General features: G+C 58.4%; 9 protein-coding genes across 9 annotated transcripts; 5 read left to right on the plus strand and 4 right to left on the minus strand.

Annotated features, from left to right (window-relative positions):
- Window positions 1-361: 361 nt before the first annotated feature.
- CcaverHIS019_0206820 (uncharacterized protein) lies at window positions 362-1,179 on the minus strand (the record flags this gene model as incomplete). The annotated part of the gene is made up of 5 exons (XM_060597721.1): window positions 362-383; window positions 416-444; window positions 484-674; window positions 748-922; window positions 952-1,179. 5 exons carry the CDS (start codon window positions 1,177-1,179, stop codon window positions 362-364), a joined length of 645 nt encoding a protein of 214 aa, XP_060454586.1.
- Window positions 1,180-2,185: 1,006 nt separating this feature from the next.
- On the plus strand, window positions 2,186-3,441 carry CcaverHIS019_0206830 (uncharacterized protein; the record flags this gene model as incomplete). The annotated part of the gene is made up of 6 exons (XM_060597722.1): window positions 2,186-2,275; window positions 2,494-2,505; window positions 3,014-3,086; window positions 3,128-3,158; window positions 3,194-3,221; window positions 3,382-3,441. 6 exons carry the CDS (start codon window positions 2,186-2,188, stop codon window positions 3,439-3,441), a joined length of 294 nt encoding a protein of 97 aa, XP_060454587.1.
- Window positions 3,442-3,556: 115 nt separating this feature from the next.
- On the minus strand, window positions 3,557-3,966 carry CcaverHIS019_0206840 (uncharacterized protein; the record flags this gene model as incomplete). Its single annotated transcript, XM_060597724.1, has 3 exons — window positions 3,557-3,702; window positions 3,833-3,890; window positions 3,928-3,966. The coding sequence occupies 3 exons, from the start codon at window positions 3,964-3,966 to the stop codon at window positions 3,557-3,559; spliced, it is 243 nt and encodes an 80-aa protein (XP_060454588.1).
- A 332-nt stretch (window positions 3,967-4,298) lies between these two features.
- Window positions 4,299-5,935, plus strand: FPR3 (uncharacterized protein; the record flags this gene model as incomplete). Its single annotated transcript, XM_060597725.1, has 4 exons — window positions 4,299-4,325; window positions 4,497-5,080; window positions 5,124-5,430; window positions 5,606-5,935. 4 exons carry the CDS (start codon window positions 4,299-4,301, stop codon window positions 5,933-5,935), a joined length of 1,248 nt encoding a protein of 415 aa, XP_060454589.1.
- Window positions 5,936-6,177: 242 nt separating this feature from the next.
- CcaverHIS019_0206860 (uncharacterized protein) lies at window positions 6,178-8,286 on the minus strand (the record flags this gene model as incomplete). Its single annotated transcript, XM_060597726.1, has 5 exons — window positions 6,178-7,095; window positions 7,134-7,772; window positions 7,843-7,957; window positions 7,989-8,034; window positions 8,073-8,286. The coding sequence occupies 5 exons, from the start codon at window positions 8,284-8,286 to the stop codon at window positions 6,178-6,180; spliced, it is 1,932 nt and encodes a 643-aa protein (XP_060454590.1).
- A 636-nt stretch (window positions 8,287-8,922) lies between these two features.
- Window positions 8,923-9,492, minus strand: ndk1 (uncharacterized protein; the record flags this gene model as incomplete). Its single annotated transcript, XM_060597727.1, has 2 exons — window positions 8,923-9,346; window positions 9,458-9,492. The coding sequence occupies 2 exons, from the start codon at window positions 9,490-9,492 to the stop codon at window positions 8,923-8,925; spliced, it is 459 nt and encodes a 152-aa protein (XP_060454591.1).
- Window positions 9,493-10,140: 648 nt separating this feature from the next.
- CcaverHIS019_0206880 (uncharacterized protein) lies at window positions 10,141-10,551 on the plus strand (the record flags this gene model as incomplete). Its single annotated transcript, XM_060597728.1, has 1 exon — window positions 10,141-10,551. One exon carries the CDS (start codon window positions 10,141-10,143, stop codon window positions 10,549-10,551), a length of 411 nt encoding a protein of 136 aa, XP_060454592.1.
- Window positions 10,552-11,138: 587 nt separating this feature from the next.
- Window positions 11,139-12,758, plus strand: CcaverHIS019_0206890 (uncharacterized protein; the record flags this gene model as incomplete). The annotated part of the gene is made up of 3 exons (XM_060597729.1): window positions 11,139-11,195; window positions 11,249-11,619; window positions 11,654-12,758. The coding sequence occupies 3 exons, from the start codon at window positions 11,139-11,141 to the stop codon at window positions 12,756-12,758; spliced, it is 1,533 nt and encodes a 510-aa protein (XP_060454593.1).
- A 923-nt stretch (window positions 12,759-13,681) lies between these two features.
- On the plus strand, window positions 13,682-18,710 carry CcaverHIS019_0206900 (uncharacterized protein; the record flags this gene model as incomplete). Its single annotated transcript, XM_060597730.1, has 5 exons — window positions 13,682-13,769; window positions 13,809-14,251; window positions 14,289-15,518; window positions 16,316-16,326; window positions 16,490-18,710. 5 exons carry the CDS (start codon window positions 13,682-13,684, stop codon window positions 18,708-18,710), a joined length of 3,993 nt encoding a protein of 1,330 aa, XP_060454594.1.
- Window positions 18,711-18,812: the final 102 nt, after the last annotated feature.

The following is an 18,812-nucleotide window of genomic DNA, read 5'->3' on the forward strand; positions in this document are numbered from 1 at the left end:
CCAGGCGCCGGTGCTTGGCGTGGGAGCCTCAACGTCGTCCAAATGTTCAAATGCGCTCAGGTCAGCATCGTTCGATCGGCCGAAACTACGCCAGACCTAGTCCAGCCAGGACTAGGTCTCTGATGCCAAAGCATGGCCAAGTAGTAGTAGTATGGTCCAAAAATGCATAGCCTCATGGCCAAAACCGGACCGCATCTGCATCTGCATCTGCGGATGCGGATGTAGATGCAGATGCAGATGCAGGCACCAAGACGAATGGTCAATGATCGATAAGCTCATGGCCGCTCCATTTCCGATGACGCAGGCGACTGACTGACGTTATCTAGAATTGCATGCCTCATCCATACGCCATACAAACAGACTAAGTCGGGAGGAAACCAGCGCTGGGGTCAGTTCTGCTTTGCGTCAAACTCACGCGTCGGCATACATCTGTTCTGGTGTTTTCTGGCGTTAGGTACTTGCCCAAAAGGTGGGTGGGCGCACCTTGAACACGACGATGCCAGCCATGATGGCCGCCATGAAGACGAGCGCCTCAAAGAGGAAGATGAGAGCGAGCCACGTTTCAGCCGGTACCCCGAGGTGACGCTGCAGCTCATGGCAGTCAGACGGGTTGGTCTTGCCAAACACTGTCTCTTCGAGGTAATCCCACAGCGAGTAGAAGAGGTGGTTTACGCCTGTGTTAGCTTGATTGGAGTGGAGCATACCGAAGAAGAGTACCGGCGTGAGCTGATCCATCGTTAAGCTCACCTAGGAAACGGAGCGCGCTGCCGTGTGATCCGAACCACATTCCAACAAGCACGGCCTCGGAGCATACCACGCTGACATACGTGATCCAATGCAGGCCATACCACCCAGCAACGAGCAGCCCCAGGGCAATGGTAAAGCTTGCTATTTTGGACGCGACGATATCGAACCCCGCGAACTGAGTCAGATGTGTTCCAGACAACTCACGATATAGAGGAACCCGACGACGGCGCTTCCGATCGGTCCTGCGACGAGCGTCGCCACACCACTCGGAGACCAGTACAGCTGTTCCGCCGTTAGGATAGTATGCGGATCGGGAAGGCGGGGGAGGGTACGCTTCAGCCCAGAGATGCCAGTATATCCACCCAAGTTTGGGTCGATTACGAAGGCTTGTAGCCTCCCCCCGCATAGCACGCCCATTAGGACGTGGAACATCTCGTGAGTGAAAATCACAAAGACCTTGGGCCCAACAAAGGCGTCACGGATATACGGGGTGTGCCAGATCGCCCCGGTTATGGGGATGAAGAGACAGGCCGCGACGACGGTGTATGTTTCTGCTGTCAGCTTGTAGAGGGAGGTACGTGCGGAAGATGTTGGGCGACACCTCGGCGCGGGTCACGAGGTGCTGGACGGTATCGACGTCCACGTCAAGCTTCATTGCCGGGGAAGGGTGGGGTGGGGTCGGTTTAGCTTGGGGGGCTAGGGTTGGGAATGGGGAGGCGGAGCGAGCCTAGGAAAGCCCAGACACGTGCGAGGTGTTTGACCTGGTCGAGCCACAGAAGCGCAGGTTGCGGCCTTAGTGTTCACTGCTAGTTGTGGAGTGGTGGGGAGAATGGTGGTACCGAGTGAGTATACGAGGTGAGTATTCATTGTTTGGTTGTGTCGTTGTCCGTCCTATGGTCGCAACGCCCTCTTCTTCCCTCCGCACGGACGCGGCAGCAGGCTTGAGCGGGGAAGCAAGTGAGGGTGGATGTACTGTAGGTGGGGTGATGTGGTGAGAAGTGTCAGTCATGGCCCGACAGTCATCGCTCTCTCCACGATCATGTAGTCTGTGGCAATCCAGTCTTGAATAGATCTATGCGTGAAGGGGACGACGATCAGTTCCGACATTGTGAGATCACATGGTGAGGCAAGACTACAATACCATTCCTCACCCTCCCATGCTATAATCCGACCTCCCCTTTCCGGCTGCGAACAGGCTACATGCTTGATACCTGGCCTTGTTACATGCATCGCCTTACTCCCACTAACCCATGCATCTGTCTCTACACTATCTGGACGTTGGACGTTGGATTCACTCACAGATTGCGGGGTCCCCGCGCCACAACGTCAAAGTCCGCATTCCCCCGGCCCGCCCCTCCGCCTGGCTGGGACTCGCTCACTCCCACGCGATGTTCATCCACCGTCTCCAGAGTTGTCAACGATCATCAACACGCCCAAAATGTCCGCCCCCGCTCCCTCCGCCGCTGTCGTCGTCCCCGTCCCCGTCCCCGTCCCCGCCGTTCGGTCCGAGGACATCATTGCCCGCAAGGTACGTGCGTGTGCGCGAGAGGAGCATGAGAATGGAGCTTCGGAGGTTTCGGAACTAGAAGCTCGGAGCCCGTAGCTGGTTCCAGGAGCTTGACATCTTGACTCTGGAGCTGAGATAGCTTCGGTATGCTGCTGGGCGGCGTGGGCCGACCGACGAGTTGCCCCTGGAGCTCGACTGCTTGCTGCCGTGTAAATGTTCGCAGACGGAGCTAACGCCAGTTCGACAACTGCGTGAGTATGGACCCAAGTCAGAGGCGTTCGACACTTGAAGCCGAACCGTTCCCACAAGTACAGCGCCGAGGGCGCGCGGGACGGTGACGGGGACGGAGGTATGCAGACGGCAAGGCCTAGAGAGACGTATCGGCGATCATCCGTGCTCCCCGCTCGGGCCGGTGACACCCGCATCCCACCTTGCTCGCGGACGAGATCGGCGCGGCGCGGAGACCCAGGAGACGGCGGAGGATACCGGCTCGGGTGCAGGGCCGGTTCAGGCGATGCGCATCACGCTGCTCCGTGCGGTACTCCACGACGTAGCTGCACGACTTGCCGGTCAACTTGCCGAGCCCCTGTCCCTGTCTGTCTCGCCTTGCCTCCGTCACTGCGTTCGATCGTTCGCTGTGGCACATCTGCCTTCCTAACACTCCCTCCATCTCGACTTATCTGCTTTCCCTCCTGCTCTCAACTTGTCAACCGCTTAGCTTACTTGAATTCCCCGACACGGCACACCAGCTGACCACAGCTCGCGGACCTCCTCGTCAACGCCGGCATTGGCTTCGGCGTGGGTGTCGTCGCGTCCGTCCTTATCTTCCGCCGTACGTCCAGCTAGAGTGGCTTCAAATCAAGCTGACAACAGGCCGCGGGTGGCCCGTCGCGCTCTCGACTGGGTAAGCTCCGGTTTGCCTTCACCAGCTAACAGCAGCTTCGGCGCCGGTGTTGCGTACTCTAACGTGAGTGTCGGCGTGACCCATCCAGTTACTTGATGCTGGTGCTCTACAGCTGGCTCAGCCGTGACTTGGCACAACCAGAGAAATGCACATCAGCACTCACACCTTCCCTCCCCTGTCTTCCCTTCCTTCCACAGTCCTCCCTTCCCACCGCTAACGCCAGTGCAACTACTCGCTCAACCCCTACGTCCTCCCCGGCACCAAGGTCCTCCCCAAGGCTTAGGTCGTTTAGAGATATAAAATGCGTGCCTCGCTACTAGTTGATGGGTGCTATGCTGGAGTGGTGCGATGTGGGGTTTCAAGTTGATTCAAGAGATGGGTGAGCGGGGAAAGATCCGTCACCTCGGCTGCTGGTCGCTACCCGGCCGGATCCACGGAGCACCACCCATCGAGGTGCGGCCATGTAGGAAGCTGTCCTCGTTCCGCTGCTGGTCGAGGACATCATTGGGGCGGGGGAGGAGTCGCTGCTTCTCGCCCATAAACGCTGGGGTCAGCTGGGCTTGTCAGGGTTTCAGAAGCGACAAAGGTTGCCAAGGGTCAGAGAAACGCCAGAGGCATAGCAGCTCACGAGCCCGGTAGCGGTTCGAGGCCCAAGGAAGGTGTAGAATACCCACTTCGCCTGTACAAGATGGCGGACGTGACAATAAGCACAGGCAGCGCGATAACCATGGTCTACAGTCAGCTGATCATGGGAATCTATTGAGCTCACGCGGAGGCGCTTAGCGTCAGTAGCAAGTGGTGGCGCCATGGCAGAGATGACGGGGATGAAGATGTCAACAATCTCGGCTCGGCGTCGAGTTGTAGCTGTTCTAGTTGAATGGACTTGGGTGAGGGGTTAGGGCAGTTGATAACACCACGTGCCGAATGACGTGTGAGCTAAATCGCTACTCCTGAAAAGTTGATTCTGGCAAGTGCCTTGGTATGATGCACGTTGTTGCTCCTTGATCAAAGAGGGAAGGAAGGTAGGGGGACCTTTGGGTTCAAAAGTTCAAAACACCCAGGAAATCTTCACTTGACAACTCCTTGTTCATCTTCATCTCTCAACCCTCTACACAACACCATCACCGTAATCTGTCAAAAATGTCGACCCTTCAGCTCAACCTCTGGGTAAGTCTGCTCTTTGCTCCAGCCGCTCCGAACACTTGCGCGCATCGCGCGTGTCAAACAGGGCCTGGTTCTTCAGTTCCAGCGATCCTGGGACTGCGACTAAACAAGGCCTAAGAGCTCGACCTTTGATCATGAGGGCCCCCGTCTCCTCGACTCTGCCGCTAACGCCAGTCCCTCACCCTCATGCCCGGAGAGCGCGTGCCCATCTACATCCGCCGCGACTTCCAGATCACCAACGCTGCTCTTGGCGAGGAGCTCGCTGACGAGAACGCCCGTACCGTCGTCAAGGTGACGCACTCGCCCATCCCCATCAACCATGACATGACGGACAGCGACGACGACGAGGACTTTGACGACGACATGGTCGTTGGCTCTGACGACGAGTCGGACGACGAGATCCCCGAGGAGGACTCTGAGGAGGGCGACGGTCCCAACGAGATGGACGAGGACGACTCGGACATTGACTCTGACGAGGACGACTTTGACCAGCTTGAGGAGACTGTTCTTTGCGCGCTCACTCCCGGCCGTATCGAGCAGGCGCAGCTCAACCTCACTTTTATCCAGGGCGAGGTTGTCGTGTTTGAGACGGTTGGGCCTAACGCTGTTCACCTGATGGGCAACTACATCTACCAGGGTGGCGAGAGCGACGACGAGGACGACTCTGACATGTCGGGCGACGAGTTCAGCGACCTCGACTCGGACGACGAGTTTGACGTCGAGGAGTTTGACGAGGAGATTGAGGTGGCTCCCAAGGGGTGAGTTTCCTAGTTACCGAGTTGCCGGCACGCTGACAGGCAGCAAGATCACCGCTGTCGAGGACGAGAAGCCCAAGCCCAAGACCAAGTCTTTCGCCGCTGTTGTTGCCGACAAGCCCGACACGCCCAAGTCTGCCAAGGCCGACACGCCCAAGTCTGCAAAGGCCGACAAGAAGCGCAAGGCCGATGAGATTGAGGCTACGCCCACCAAGGGGGACGACCTCTCCAAGTCGCAGAAGAAGAAGCTTGCCAAGAAGACCAAGCTCGAGGCTGGCGAGACAGAGTCGCCCGCCCCTAAGAAGGAGGCCAAGAAGGAGGCCAAGGTCGAGCCCAAGAAGGACAGCAAGAAGGTGAGCAAGAAGCACAAGAACAACTAGGCGCGGCATAATACCAACCAAACAATGGCCGCGTCAAGAAGTAGAGGAGAAGGAATAGACTTAGTCGATGCACTTGGGTGCAGACGTCGTGTCCTTCTCCTAACATCTACATCTTCCTCGACCTCTTTGTACAACGACTAACCAGCAGAAGACTCTTCCTTCGGGCCTCGTGATCGAGGACGTCAAGGTCGGTTCGGGCCCCGTCGCCAAGGCCGGCAAGCGCTTGGGTATGCGGTACATTGGCAAGCTCGAGAACGGCAAGCAGTTTGACGCCAACACGAGCGGCAAGCCGTTCTCGTTCGTCCTCGGTCGTGGCGAGGTCATCTCGGGCTGGGACCAGGGTCTGGCCGGCATGGCTGTCGGTGGCGAGCGCTGCCTCACCATCCCCGCCAAGCTCGCGTACGGCACCCAGCGCATTCCCGGCATTCCCCCCAACTCGACGCTCAAGTTTGAGGTCAAGCTCGTCTCTATCAACTAAGCGACTGGCTGAGAGTTAGGCCTGGGAGCCATCTAAAAGTATACGGCTAGATTCTATTGTATGCATACTTGCGAACTTTGAGAGCTTTACGAAGGGTTGCGAAACGGCTTCATCCAGGTTAACAGGTTAGCTTACTTGCGCGACATTCAGGCACACGGTGGGCCATGCTTGGATGATAATAATATAGTGCATATGGTTATGCCGGTCTACAGCGCCGCCTCGTCTCTATTCTGTTTGCGCAATTACGAACGCTCCTTGTCCGTAGACGCGGCAGAAGACCCAATAGCGGTCGGCGTGCTCGCAAAGCTGTACGGATCGGCCTTTTCCTCGATCGGATCTGGGTCGGGGATGATCTTGGAATCGCCATCTACCTCGGGCTCAAAGTCCTCCAGGCTCTCTCCCTCGTGGCTCTCCGTCCCAGCCTTGGCAGCAGCTCCGCGCGGCCGGTTAAGCGAGTATGCGCGTGTCGGAATAGTGATAACCAAGCAGAACGCCAGCAAAGACAGTGCGATGATCCAGCACGGCTTGAAACTGTTTGCGAAGGCTCGGAGGACATCAACCTTGAGTGGTCCGTCTGGCATATCGTGGATCGCATGGTATCCGGCCACAGAGGTGGGTACTTCTGGTCCTTGTCCCCACTTTGCATGAACCTTGGCAAACTCGGATCGTATGTCCGAGTTCAGCACGGCCTGGAAGAGCGACACGCCGACACTTCCGCCAATGGAGCGGGTCAGGACCCATACCGACGTCACTGCCGCCATGTCCTTGAGTGGCATGGCGGCCTGGAGGATAAGCATGGGGGATTGGAGGGAGAGTCCGATGCCCAAAGCTGGGATGATACTTGTCCCGTGCTGCATTGGGAGCTTGATATCCCAGTTCCAGAAGCCAATCATTATCCCGAATCCAAGTGCACCAATCGCGTACCCGAGCCAGGTGACCGGGCGGACGATACGCAGCCGACTCTGGATCTGGCCCGCCACCACTGTTGACCAAGAGACAAAGATCGCAAACGGCAGCAGCTGGATGCCGGCCTGCAAGGCGTCGGCGCCGTGTACGCCCTGGAAGAATTGAGGGAGGACAACGTTGCACGGAATAAAGGCGGCAGCGTGCAGCGCACTCGCGATGGTGTAGAAGAGCGTCGTGCGGGTCTTGAAAAGGCGCTTGGGTTAGAACTCAGTCAAATATATCAAGTGCTTACGGCTGGAATGACGGCTGTGCGTTTCGTGACGAGGCAGTTGACGACGGCGGCGCAGAAGAGCACGGCACCGGCGACGATGAGGGCAATACTTGGAACGTAGTTGAATCCGTGGTCGGCGGCGAAACTGAACCCTACAATGAGGAGGGACGAGCCGATCATGATCAGGAAAAGACCGAGGAAGTCGAACGTCCGCTGAAGTTCTCGGAATGTGTGAATCCGCGGCTTGTTGAGCTTGAGATAGAGGAGGAGCAGAATAAACGCCACACCTCCGGTGGGGAGGTTGATGAAGAAGCACCACCGCCAGCCCGAATGGCTCATATTGGTGAATGCGCCGCCGAGGATGGGTCCAACGACGGCAGCGACGCCCCAACTCGCACCCATGAAGCCTTGGTAGCTTCCGCGTTTCTCGAGCGGCACAATATCCGACACGATGATGCTCACGAGGCCCATGATCGTGCCGCCGCCCAGGCCCTGGAACGCGCGACAGACGATTAGCCACTCAATATTCTGGGCTGCACCGCAGAGCGCAGAGGCGATGGTGAAGACCACGATGGCCGCATAGAGCATCGGCTTGCGCCCGATAATGTCGGACACTCGTCCGTTGATGGGAGTGAGTAGTGTCATGGCTAGCTGGTAAGACTGACGTCAACCTGAGCCACATATCTCGGCCGGAAAGCCGGTCTGCCACCGGCTCCACTCCGGTACTTACCGTGATGACCCACGAATACTGCGACGGCGAGGCGTTAAATTGCGCCATCATTGTCGGGAGTGCTGTAGCGATAATAGTCTGGTCGAGCGCTGCGAGGAAGAGCACGAGGCAGAGCCTGAGGTCAGCGCGTCCACTGGCTCACGCACGAGGGCATGACGATCAACAAGTTGTTATTTGGCAGGTCGGCAACCTCTGCTGTCAGCGTTTCGGGTCCGGAGAACCAAACGCACCATCATCGCCCTCGGTCAACCCGCCGCCAACCTTGCCCGCGCGTCGGTCCTCGTGTTTATCCTTGTCCTTGCCATCTCTTGTTGGCGACACGGGCGATGGGGGAGAGGTCGCTGGTGGAGTGGCGCTCCTGCTAACTGGGGCACTCTCGATGTCGTTGAGCACGGGCGCGGACGGGTGTAGTTTTGGGAGCGGCGTGTCCTCGTTGCGCGCCATTGTGACGAGGAGAAAACACAAACAAAAAGTGGGTTAAGATGGGATTGTAGCCGACGGACGCGAGGGTGAGGCTTGGCAATGGCGGTCTGGTGATGAAACGAGAGAGCTAGGTGATGTAGAAGATAGGCAAGGTCATTAGGTGAGACAGATGATAAGATAGAGTGAGACTGAGAGATGCTGATGATGATGATGGAGTCGAGAAGGTGGGCCCGAGTCTGCATGTGCTCACCTCACCTCATCAACAGAGCCGACTCAAGCGACCCAAGATTTGATTCTGTTGTGCCTCGTTCGGGGGCCGGAATGGCGCTTGGCAGATTGAATCGGTTCCTGATGGCGGACATGTCCGACTCCGCTGTTCTGACAATATTACATAATTCCACGCGTCATTGCGATCGGCGCTCGGCACACTACATGGTGCGAAAAGTTCAAGCAAAATAATAGTACGGTCAGCCATGCCAGCCAGCAGCCAGCAGCCAGCAGCCAGGCAAAGGCGAGCACACAGTCAACACACGACAACAGATATACACAGCGACAGGTAGACACGCCGACACGACGGCAGGGGTATAGATATAGACCAGTGTGCATCTAATAACGTGCTACAACGGCCACATAATGATCATCCGGGGTTGGACGCAATTACGACTCGTAGACCCAGTCAGCCGACGAGAGCTTGTACTGGGCAATGCCCTCGGGGAACCAGAGCTGGATCTCCTTCTGGCCGTTCTCGACCGTGTCCGAGCCGTGGCAGACGTTGGCGCCGGTCTGGAGGGCGTAGTCGCCACGGATGGTGCCGGGAGCCGAAGCGAGGGGGTTGGTGGCGCCAAGCATGGCACGGCCAGTCTTGACGGCGTCAAGGCCCTCCCAAACCATGCAGACGACGGGGCCCGAAAGCATGTACTTGATGAGCGAGGGGAAGAAGGGCTTGGACGAGAGGTCGGCGTAGTGGGCCTCGAGGTGCTCCTTGGAGGGGGTAGCGAGCTTGAGGGCGACGAGCTTGAAGCCGCGCTTCTCGAAGCGGGCAATGATCTCGCCGACGAGGCCGCGCTGGACGCCGTCGGGCCTGGGGTTAGGACATGTCTTTGGGCGATGGACCGCGATGCGAAGAGCGGCCGAGGCCGAGGAGACGGGCGCAAGTGTGCACCATGTGTGCGGATTGGGAGGGCGTACTTACTTGATCATGATGTAGGTCTGCTCAGCGGTGGACATTTTTGATGATTTGTGTTGTTTGTGGTGGTTGAGAAAGAGAGATTGCAGTTGGCGCTACAACTATAGTTGCAGTAGATATTCTTTCCACGTAGAGACTCCTCTTGCCCCCCCTCTGGGCCCGGGCCTGCCTGCCCCTGCCACGCTACACCTCCAAATCACTGCAAAATCAGACAACGCGCTTCAGGGGTCATGAACCTTGGGGGTGGGATATGCAACACGAGGTAAAAGCCACACGTGTCAATCTCACCTTATCACTCGGTAATTTCAACTCCACGTGTTTGTGGCACCTGCTGCCGCCACGTGCAATGACTGCATAGTTTCAGGGATCAAGGAATCATTCGGAGGCACCAGGGATAGTACCGCGGGGGACCCTATACACTATCAACTTTGGAACGTCACGTCACGTATTTGGTCTACTCTTTAGGTCTCATGGCATTAGCAACCTCATCCTATGAGGCTAACAAACGCCACACCGAGGTTATATGGTGCGCGTCTGTATCACCACTTGGCTTGACCTAGAATAGACCTACGTCTCTCATTCATACCTCTCATCCTCCTCATTGTCCTCATTCTCCACACTCACGACCTGTACGACTTTTACGACCACACACAAGACAAACTCAAACCAACACCTAGCCAAGCGTCATCATGACTTCTCTCACCTTCTCCGAGCCCTCGGGGCGGCGCATGTCGACGGGTCGCCGCCCCTCCGCATCCTCGCCCTACCCTGTCCGAGTCATGACCTCCATAAAGCCCTCAGACTACCCCTCACCTCCCAAGAGGACCAGCCCCAAGAAGGAGGCGAGCGCCGACCCCTTCCGCGACGACGCGCCCCAATGCTGCTCGGACCTCGACTGCCTCACCAACAGCCCACAGGACGAGCGCGTGGCCCTTCCGGTACAAGATGCGGAGCGGCAGCCGCTCCTCGGCCATCAGACGCAGCGGCGCTCACTGCGCTGGATGATGCTCGTGGGCCTGGTGCTCGTCCTCGTGGTTGGCGGCGTGATTGCTGGCGGCGTTGCGTCTATGCATGCTGAGACGGCTGAGAAGGAGGGTTGAGGTTGTAGTGTATCTTGTTTGTTGTATATACCGTCTGGCACGGTGTGACATGTTTCACCAGTTGGCGCGACGTGAAGTTAGTTTGTACGCGAACTAGTATGGATATGTGATGATTTCATCATGAGCCAAACGTATCGACTTGAACACGATAGTCGGTAGATTTGTAACCGAGCCATGCGCCATATTGTCACTGTGAGATCAAACGCCACCTCACATCTGACATATCTGAGCCGCGTTAAAAGAACCAGATGAACCAGATGAACCAGATGAACCAGAGGAATAGGATTAACAAAGGAACAGAAGGAACAGGAGGAACAGGAGGAACACGAGTGGGGTCGGGTCGATCGGTCACATGTCGGCATTCACTGAAATGTGGAGTCCCCGCTTTTGAAGGGGCGGAAGTTGAAAGCGAGCAGGTGACTGACAAAGTGTGTGTTCCGGTCGGAGCTTGCACCGGCCTGGGTCCGGCACTCATCATGACGCCGTCCACTCGGTGCATGAATCCATCTTTCAAGACATCACTTCAGACTTGAGACTGGTCAACTTGTCCTGGTATCGTCGTTGTACATCCCTCTTCACCACTCATCATGCTCACTCGACGCGTCCAGCGCCTCCCCGTCGGCATTCTTGGGCGGGCGACCCTCGTGAGTAACCCCAAACCCATCAGAGATTCGCGAGATGTGACTAACGACCTCAGATCACGGGTCCGCCTCCCGACGTTCCAGCAGTCCACCAGACTGCGACGAGCACGCCTCTGCCCAACCCTACCCCCGTGCCGGCCTTTACTCCCCTCCTTGGACCCCACTCGCGTGGGAGGCACAGTGCCGATGACCCGAGCCAGGACCGGGGACCGGCCTACGTTCCCGGAGGCCACGCTGCGGTCTCGAAGCGTATTCAGAGCATGTCGCCTCTGCGTCGCGGTGCGCACGAGTCGTGGTGGACTGCCGACCAGGGCTTCTTCAACGCTGTCGCAAACACTATCCCCACTTACCGTGTGCTCGACGAGGAGGGCCGGCCCGTCAAGGACGCCGTCATGCCCGAGCTCACCAAGGAGGAGGCGCTTAGGATGTAAGTTGAGGATTAAAAACTCTACTGACTCGAGCTACCGCACCATGATTCTCGTCCCCGTCGTCGACAATATTCTGTACCAGTCGCAGCGGCAGGGTCGCATTTCGTTCTACATGCAGTGCGCCGGCGAGGAGGCGGCAGTGGTTGCCTCTGCGGCTGCGATGCACGAGAACGACGAAATGTTCATGCAGTACCGCGAGCAGGCCGCGCTACTCTACCGCGGCTTCAGCCTGGACCGCATGATGGCCCAGTGCTTCGGTAACGTTGAGGACGACAGCACCAAGGGCCGCATGATGCCTGTGCACTACTCTGCCCCCGACCTTGGCGTCCACACTGTCACCTCTCCGCTGGCCACGCAGCTTCCCCAGGCCGCCGGCGCCGCGTACGCCATCAAGACGGACCCCGAGCGTGAGGGTGACTGCGTCATTTGTTACTTTGGTGACGGTGCCGCATCCGAAGGTGACTTCCACGCCGCCCTCAACATCAACTCTACGCTTGGTGGTCCAATCGTCTGGTTCTGCCGTAACAACGGTTTCGCCATTTCGACTCCTGTAGTTGACCAGTACGCTGGTGACGGCATTGCCTCTCGTGGACCCGCCTACGGTCTTGACACCATCCGTGTGGATGGCAACGACGCTCTCGCTGTCCTCTCTGCTGTTCGTGAGGCTCGTCGTCGTGCCGTCGAAGGCAAGAAGGGTGTCCTCGTCGAAGCCATGACCTACCGTATCGGTCACCACTCGACCTCGGACGACTCGAGCAAGTACCGTCCTGCCGAGGAAGTGCAGGAGTGGAACGTTGTCGACAACCCTATTGCGCGTATGCGTGCGTGGCTCGTTCACCAGGGATGGTGGACCGAGGCCGAGGAGAAGGAAGCCTTCATCGCAAACAAGAAGGCGGTACTCAAGACGTTTTCGCGTTCCGAAAAGTTGCCAAAGCCCAAGTTGTCGGAAATGTTCAACGATGTTTGGACGGTTAGCAAGGACGACCACATTCCAGAGGTTATTACTGAGCAGCGGGCCGAGCTTGGCGGGCTTCTCAAGAAGTATGGCGGGGCTTGGGACCCGTGGCGTAAGGAGCTTAAGCGGTTCGTTGAGGAGGGCGAGGATGTCATGGACTGCCACTCGAGCGAGTCGACGTAGGTGTCAATGCATGTTGTACGATCGGCACCCGTTGCGAGGGGAGCCAGCGACTGGAGTTTGGATGAAACTGGCGCCGAATGTGGAGCGAACAGCAACAGAATATTCGTGGCATGTGCACACGAACCGAAAACTGAAACAAGTTTGGACCGGGAGGTTGGAGGGTGGAGTGACCGGCCGGAGCTGGGTGGGTACCGCATTTTGATCTTTTGGGATAGGTCAGGAATCTGGAGAATCTGGAGAATCTGGGGCCACCAGTTATGCGGGGTAAGGTATGTGAATTGACTTTAAGCACCTAATAGATAGAGACCGTAGGCTAAAGGGGCCAAAGGGGAGTAACCGAGGAACCCAGGGCCAACTAATCCTAGTCGGCCTAGTCCCGTAGCCAAATCTCACCTTGGAACTTGAGACGCCTGGAGGTTAGACCAGGACACTTTGCACTGTGCATCCGGGCATGTGTGAGTCCGATCTTACCAGTGTCGCAGTGTCGCGGTGTCGCGGTGTCGCGGTGTCGTGGTGTCTCGGGGAGTTAGCAATACTAAGTGTCAAGTTGCCGACATTCAGAATAGACTTCCCGCTATTACATTGGACGTGTCATTAGTCATTTGTTAACGTCCCTTCCTTTTTACTCATCTTGGTCATTGACCATGTTGAACAAGGATTCTCAGCGCCACAAAAGAACTACATCAAACTCACATTCCCATTCGTCCTTACATTCACCGTGTTCTCCTTGTTCTCCTTGTCCCCCTCGATCGCCTCCTCGCTTACGACGACGGCGACGCCCAGCCTCAGTCTCTGTCAATGAAGAGCGCGCACACGCCCCCTTCACCGCCCTCGCACCCGCACCTCCAATCCCCATCTCAATCCCAATCCCAGTCCCGATCTCCATGTCCCATCCCAAACATCTTTCCACTGCTCCATCGACCATGCGCAAGCACCGCCGTGCGCGCTTCTGGCTAGCCGGTCACGGCGAGGACATTGAGAGTGTCTACCCGACCGTGGTTCATCGAGATAGTGAGTCCACGTCATATCGAGCTACCCAGCTAATGGTAGCATGGGCCACCGAGCGTGCCAGTAGAAGCATCAACGCAATGAGTGAGGCCGATTGGGTCGCTGCCTTTGCTCGCAATAGGCGATACGAGAAGGAGCTCTTGCCACCACCACCGCGCTTCATCACTACTGATCAAGGGGAATCACGCTGCCCATGGACATGCCTTGTTCTCCTCGTTCTTCTGGTCTCGGGCGCCGTCCTAGCGCCTCTAATTCTCGGCGGCCTACCTTTGCCTAGCCAAATTCGCGGCTTCAAGCCGTCCCGCCCCACCCATCCCACCCTCCCCTATTCACCATCGACTGCCAAGCTCGATAAATGGATCCAGGATGAGGCGCAGTTCGCGTATAAACGCGTCCTCGATAATATCGGCCCTGTAGCCGGCGTCCCAGACGGTGTGGTGATCGCCAGCCCAAGTACAGGAGCAGATGACGAGCCGGACTACTTTGTAAGTCTGGAGCCAAACAATCTGAATCTGACGCCAGTACACATGGACACGCGACGCGGCGCTGACCATCTCCTCCCTACTGTCCCAATTCCTCCCCGAATCCTACCTCATTCCCTGGGACGCGCGCTGGTCGTCCGACGCGCCACTACAACGGGCGCACAAAGCATCCCATCCCCTCCTGGAGGGCTTGGTACGCTCCTACGCCACGTTCCAAGCCCGGATTCAATCAAACCCCAATCCGTCAGGAGACCTGTGGACTGGCGGCCTGTCTGAGCCCAAGTTTGACGTCTCAGGCTCCGCATTCACTGGCTCATGGGGGAGGCCACAGCGCGATGGGCCGGCACTACGCGCCCTCGCCCTCATCCCGTACGCCCATTGGCTGCTGGACCGCGGATTTCCTACTGATCTCGCATACGTCCGCGAGTCGCTTTATGATCCCGATTCCTTACGACGTCCCGGATCCGTTGTGAAGAACGACCTTGAGGAAGTCGCCAATAGCTGGTACAAGGCGTCTTTTGACCTCTGGGAGGAAGTGGACGCACACCACCTTTGGACGGACGCTGTCGCGCGTCGAGCGTTGCAGGCGGGTGCAGGCCTCGCGGCCCGTTTGGGCGACAACCACGCTAGCGCGTTCTACGCCGACCAAGCTGAGCGCGTCGGTCAGCAGATCAGGAGCTATCATAATGGAGAGTGGCGGGCGACAGACCACCCTGGTCCCAGGACAGGCTTGGACGCCGCCATCCTCCTCGCCTCACTTCACACTGGAGGGGGAAACGAAATCGAGGACCTCGACCCAAGCCATCCGTCCATCCTCGACACCTTGGGCTCATACGTCCTCTCATTTGAAGGACTGTATCCCCAAAATACCGGTAACTGGACGGACGGCTGGCTCGTCGGCCGCTACGCAGAGGACATATACGACGGTGTGGGTTTCACAGGCGGTAATCCATGGTATATCACGACCTTTGCTGTCGCGACCACACTGTACCGAGCCCAGAGAGCGTTGGCAGAAACCGGCGAGGTAACTGAAGCGGCGATTTGGGCCGACCTGGGGGTGCAGGGCCAAGGCCTTGAACGCTCCCTCGCCGCCCTCGGCCGAGTCGCCGACGCCTTCATTATCAAGGCTGCTCGCACGATGCCGGGCGGAAGGATGAGCGAGCAGATTGGGCCTGAGGGGCAGCGGGGCGCGCGAGACCTCACATGGAGTTATGCGGCGTTTTTGGAGCTGCAGCGGGCGCGAGAGGCCGGGCGTAAGGCTTTGACCGAGGTGAGGAAGGAGGGCCGGCGCGAGCGGGAGGCGTTGCGCGGTCCCAGGAGGTAGTTGTAGGGCACTGGAGCAGCTACGGAAACGAGTTCCGTCCACAGGTGTGTGCATTTGTATAGCATCGGAGTGCATCGGATATGTGAATGTATTTTATTTTGATTGTTGTTTGGGTTTTGAAACTCTTTAAAAGTGGGTCGGGCTACCCTTCCGATCATGCCGATCCGTTTCTTAGGGATTCTCGGTCATCTTCGGCTGATCTGATCATCGATCAGCATGAAACGTGATCAGCTTGCCGTTGGAATCTTTCGGCTCCAAAGTCGTCTAGAAAATCGTGGCGAATGTGGCAGCGCTCAAGCCATGGGCAACTTTTGGCTTTGAATGTGGGCGCGGGGGGTAGGCGCCGAGCAGGTGTCGGAACTTGGTAGCCGCTCTTTGACAGGAGTGAAGAGTGAAGGGTCAGGCACACTGGTTAGTATGTTTGTCTTTGCAAGGAAGGGAGGTCAAGTGACGGCATTGCCGGCGGTTTAACCAACCACAGCTGACCACTATCATAACGGAACCAAAATCAGCCTTGGGACCCCGGACATGGTGGAGAGAACTACAATAACCATATCACTAATACAACAGAATACTAATCAAACAAGTATAATCGTTCTCCACGCATCTGTCATTCTTCTTCATCGCTTCCATCTCCCTCTACACATCTACACATCTACACATCGACAGTCTCCACACACATCGCAATCTCTTTCAAGAGGCACTTATCATACACGATCCTTGATTCCACTCGTCACACAAAGGCTAGCATTTCGTAAGTCGCCGCCACCGCCATCTCCACCTACTCTTCATCTTCCGCATCTCGACCGTCGTCACCGTCGTCACCCTCTCCCACACCAACTCGTTGCTAACCAGCCACTCACAACAATTCCCCCAACAACCCCTCCCCATTCCTCCCCCGTATCTGACATTCTCAGTATGGACCACGCGGCCCCGCAGAATGGGCAGCGGCCACGTCTGGCCTCCCCCGCAGCCAGCTTCTTCGCCGCCGTCAACGCTGGCCAATCTTTCCACGGTGCTCGGCCCCCCGCTGGGGCCCCGGCGTCCAAGGCCTCAGACGAACAGCATGATGCAAGCCATCACCAGCTGGGTCGCTCGCAGAGCATGAAGAACCCGCCGCGCAGCGATGGCCCGCTGTCGTTCGCTGCCGCTGGTGCAGGGCTCCAGTCGCCGCCCTCCTCCGAATCGGCGTATATTCCGCCTGCCGCCGCTCGCCACCCACTCTTTTCCCACCATGCCAGACCACCTCCGCCGATGCATCCGTGGTCACCCGCTCTGTCATACAAGAGCGACCCAGGCCCCGTCCCCCCCATTACGATTGATCCGAACTGCCCGCCCTCACCCGGGAGCACGGTGTCTAGCGCGTTTTCGCCCGCATCCGCATTCCTCCAGGCATTCTCCTCAGTGTCATCTGGGCCTTCCGAGCTCGCGTGCGACGCCCAGGGTGCACGCGTCCTAGATTATACCCTTGGTAAAGTGCTAGCCCGTGGAGGCTTTAGCACTGTGCGGTCTGCGACACACATCACGACCGGCAAGGTGTTCGCGTGCAAGATTGTTACACGCGATGACATCAGCGACGAGTCGGGCTCGGCCGCGCGCTTCGAGGACGAGATCCGCATCTGGCAGTCGCTGCCCTCACACCCTTCCATCTTGCCCCTGATCGAGATGAAGCGCACCGACTACGCGACGTTTATGATCATGCCCCTCTTACAGGGTAGTCTGCTCGACATTCTTCGCATCGAAGGAGGAAGCGAGAGCACAGCGCGCAAGTGGTTCCCCGGGTGTGTGGTGGCTGTGGCGGCACTGCACGAGGGCTTTGAAGGGTTCAGAGGTCATATGATGCACGGGGACCTCAAGCTCGAGAACTTCCTGGTGGACACCGCAGGTCACGTGTACGTAGGCGACTTTGGCATGTCGCACATCATCGACGACCAGCATCCCAAGCGCGGGCCTTCGCCTGCTAACCGCCCGTCCAACCTACCCGCCCATTTACAGGCGCGTGGGCGCTTGGTCTCTGCACCTGACTCGCCACGGAACCCTTCCGCCTCGCCCGCTCGGCGACGCGACACACTTGCCACCTCCGAGGTCATCAAGCCAGTGAACCAGCCATGCCCGTCCGCCTCGTTACCTTATGCCTCCCCCGAGCTCCTGAACGCTCCCCCATCTCGGCCTGCGCTGAGCCAGGACATCTGGGCTCTCGGTATCATCCTGCACGCCCTGCTTACTGGGCGCCTGCCGTTCAACGACTCGTTCGACCCCCGACTCCAGATGAAGATCCTCCGCGGCAACTGGGAGGACCCCTATGTCAGCCACGAATGGCTGGAGGTCCTACACGGCACGCTCACACGCGACCCCACGCGACGGTGGGACATTCGGCGCGTGTGCGAATGTGACGCTGTGACTGGCTGGCGCGAAGTGCGTACGAAGAGTCGCTCACGCTCGCGTGCACGCATCTCAGACCACGGACGGCGCTCCGTTAGCGACTCGCCGATGCACCCGCACCATGAAGGGGCGCGGCGCGGGCGCTCTCGTTCTCGCCCCTCGTCTCACATGCGACACGAGAGCCACGAAGACCGCGGCCAGTTCCTACACACGCAGGACGGCCATCGCTCGCGCTCGCAGAGCGGCCCGAGAAAACCTGGGACGCCCTCGCGCCCGGGCAGCATGCGCATGGCGCATCCCGAGGCGCTGGCGGCCGAACTGGACGGCATGATGATCACCAGGGGCCGCAGTGCCCAGCGCGAGCACAGAACGCCCGGGTCGTCAGCCGGGTCGGGCGAGCGTGCGGCTGGCACAGCGAGCCGCTCGCCCAGCTCGCGCCCCGCCCGTCCACTCAGTGGCGCAGAGCAGCGGCGCGGACGTTCGATCGCGCGCGAGGTGGCTGTGCCCGGCACGGCCGGTTGGTGGGAGGCACAGGCCGCACACGCGCGGTACGAGGGGACACCTCCCGGCTCGGGCATCCCTTCGGGCGTGCACAGTGGTGCTCACACGCCACCGCGGGATGCTTCGAGCCGGCCACCGACACTCGGGTTCGAGCTGGATGTGGTGGATGAGAATGCGCCGGCTCGAGGGCGTGCCGGGGCCGGTGGTCGGGGGCCTTCGAGGAGCAAAAGTCGAGGTCGGCCCGACCGAATCTAGCCAATACGAAGCGTGAAATTGGGACAGCGTAAAAGTAAGGCCGCGAAGCGACACGGGTTCCTAAGGGGCGTTCAAGTTGTAACCAGGGTATAGCAGTCGTGT

Source organism: Cutaneotrichosporon cavernicola (assembly GCF_030864355.1).
Source record: "Cutaneotrichosporon cavernicola HIS019 DNA, chromosome: 2".
Classification (NCBI taxonomy): Eukaryota; Fungi; Basidiomycota; class Tremellomycetes; order Trichosporonales; family Trichosporonaceae; genus Cutaneotrichosporon; species Cutaneotrichosporon cavernicola.